The following is a 961-nucleotide window of genomic DNA, read 5'->3' as shown; positions in this document are numbered from 1 at the left end:
TTCTTCTTCCTGAATTGTGATCTCGCCAGATCGTCGTCCCAGGCCAGAGGCGCTGGCGCTTCGCGAATGGGAGCCAGAGCCAGTGCTACGAGCACTGCTGCCCCGCCATTAAGAGATAACATGGGTCCTTTGAAGAGGGCTGCGCTTGCGCTTGGCGAAAAGGACACCGCCAGCGCCAAAGGGATTCGGCGAGCCTGGTGCTTGGTGGTCCGCGGAGGATGACGGCATGCCCTCGTTGAAAACAGAAATCGGGGCGGGCGGTCCAGAGCCCCTGACGAGGCGGAGGCTCGATGGGAAAGACGAGGTGGTTGGCGTCGCAGGCAGGACCTTGACCGAGTGGTGGGGCGAGTGACCCCGTTGAAGGGGGGTTTTCACGCCAGACATCGAGCCGTTTGAGCTCGTAGATGACGCTTTGGAGTGTGTGTGATGGTGGTGGTGCATGGAACGTATGGAGGACACAGAAGAAGAGGTTGACTTGCGCCCACGCAGTCCCGCGGAGGATCGGCGCATGGTGGACCGGGGCGTCATCGGCGATGGCGACAGCGACTGACGCTTGTAGGAGTTACTGGTCGTAATCCTCGGCGGGCCATGCGGCCCCGACATTGAGGCCGGTGCCCGCGTAGGGCTATGAAGGCTACCTCCCATCGTAGCCGGCGGCATCGTCTTGGTAATGTGGCCATTAGCCACAACGCCTTTGGGCAGCGAGGCTTTAGCCCTCGGAATACCCGAATCAATGGTAGGGTATTTGCTCGTTTGCGGACGTGGGCTGGGCTCTTTGGAGTGCTTGCTCCCGTTCACGCTGCCATTTTTGTCGACAAGATTCGGCGTCGAATGGCTTCCTCTCTTGTTTGCATGCCTGTGCCTGCGTGTGTTTTCGTAGAACCAGTGTGTCCAGTTCTTCCACGTAGCCACGATCGCCTGCGATGGCCTTTTGCGCACCTTTGCGGCTCGGTATCCTGAA

At 59.8% G+C, this 961-nt stretch overlaps 1 protein-coding gene across 1 annotated transcript in view; it reads right to left on the bottom strand.

Moving 5' to 3' along the window:
• Positions 1-108: 108 nt before the first annotated feature.
• Positions 109-961, bottom strand: part of VDBG_02473 (protein kinase domain-containing protein) — a gene marked incomplete at both ends in the record, with an annotated part of 2,402 nt that continues 1,549 nt past the window's right edge. The window contains one exon of the mRNA XM_003008239.1: positions 109-862. Coding sequence (XP_003008285.1) covers positions 109-862 — 754 coding nt within the window. The remainder of the gene's footprint in view (positions 863-961) is intronic.

The sequence above is a fragment of the Verticillium alfalfae genome, genomic scaffold (genome assembly GCF_000150825.1).
Source record: "Verticillium alfalfae VaMs.102 supercont1.2 genomic scaffold, whole genome shotgun sequence".
In the NCBI taxonomy this organism is placed as follows: Eukaryota; Fungi; Ascomycota; class Sordariomycetes; order Glomerellales; family Plectosphaerellaceae; genus Verticillium; species Verticillium alfalfae.
Note: the sequence above shows the minus strand (reverse complement) of the source record. Positions and strands in the feature narration are given on the sequence as shown.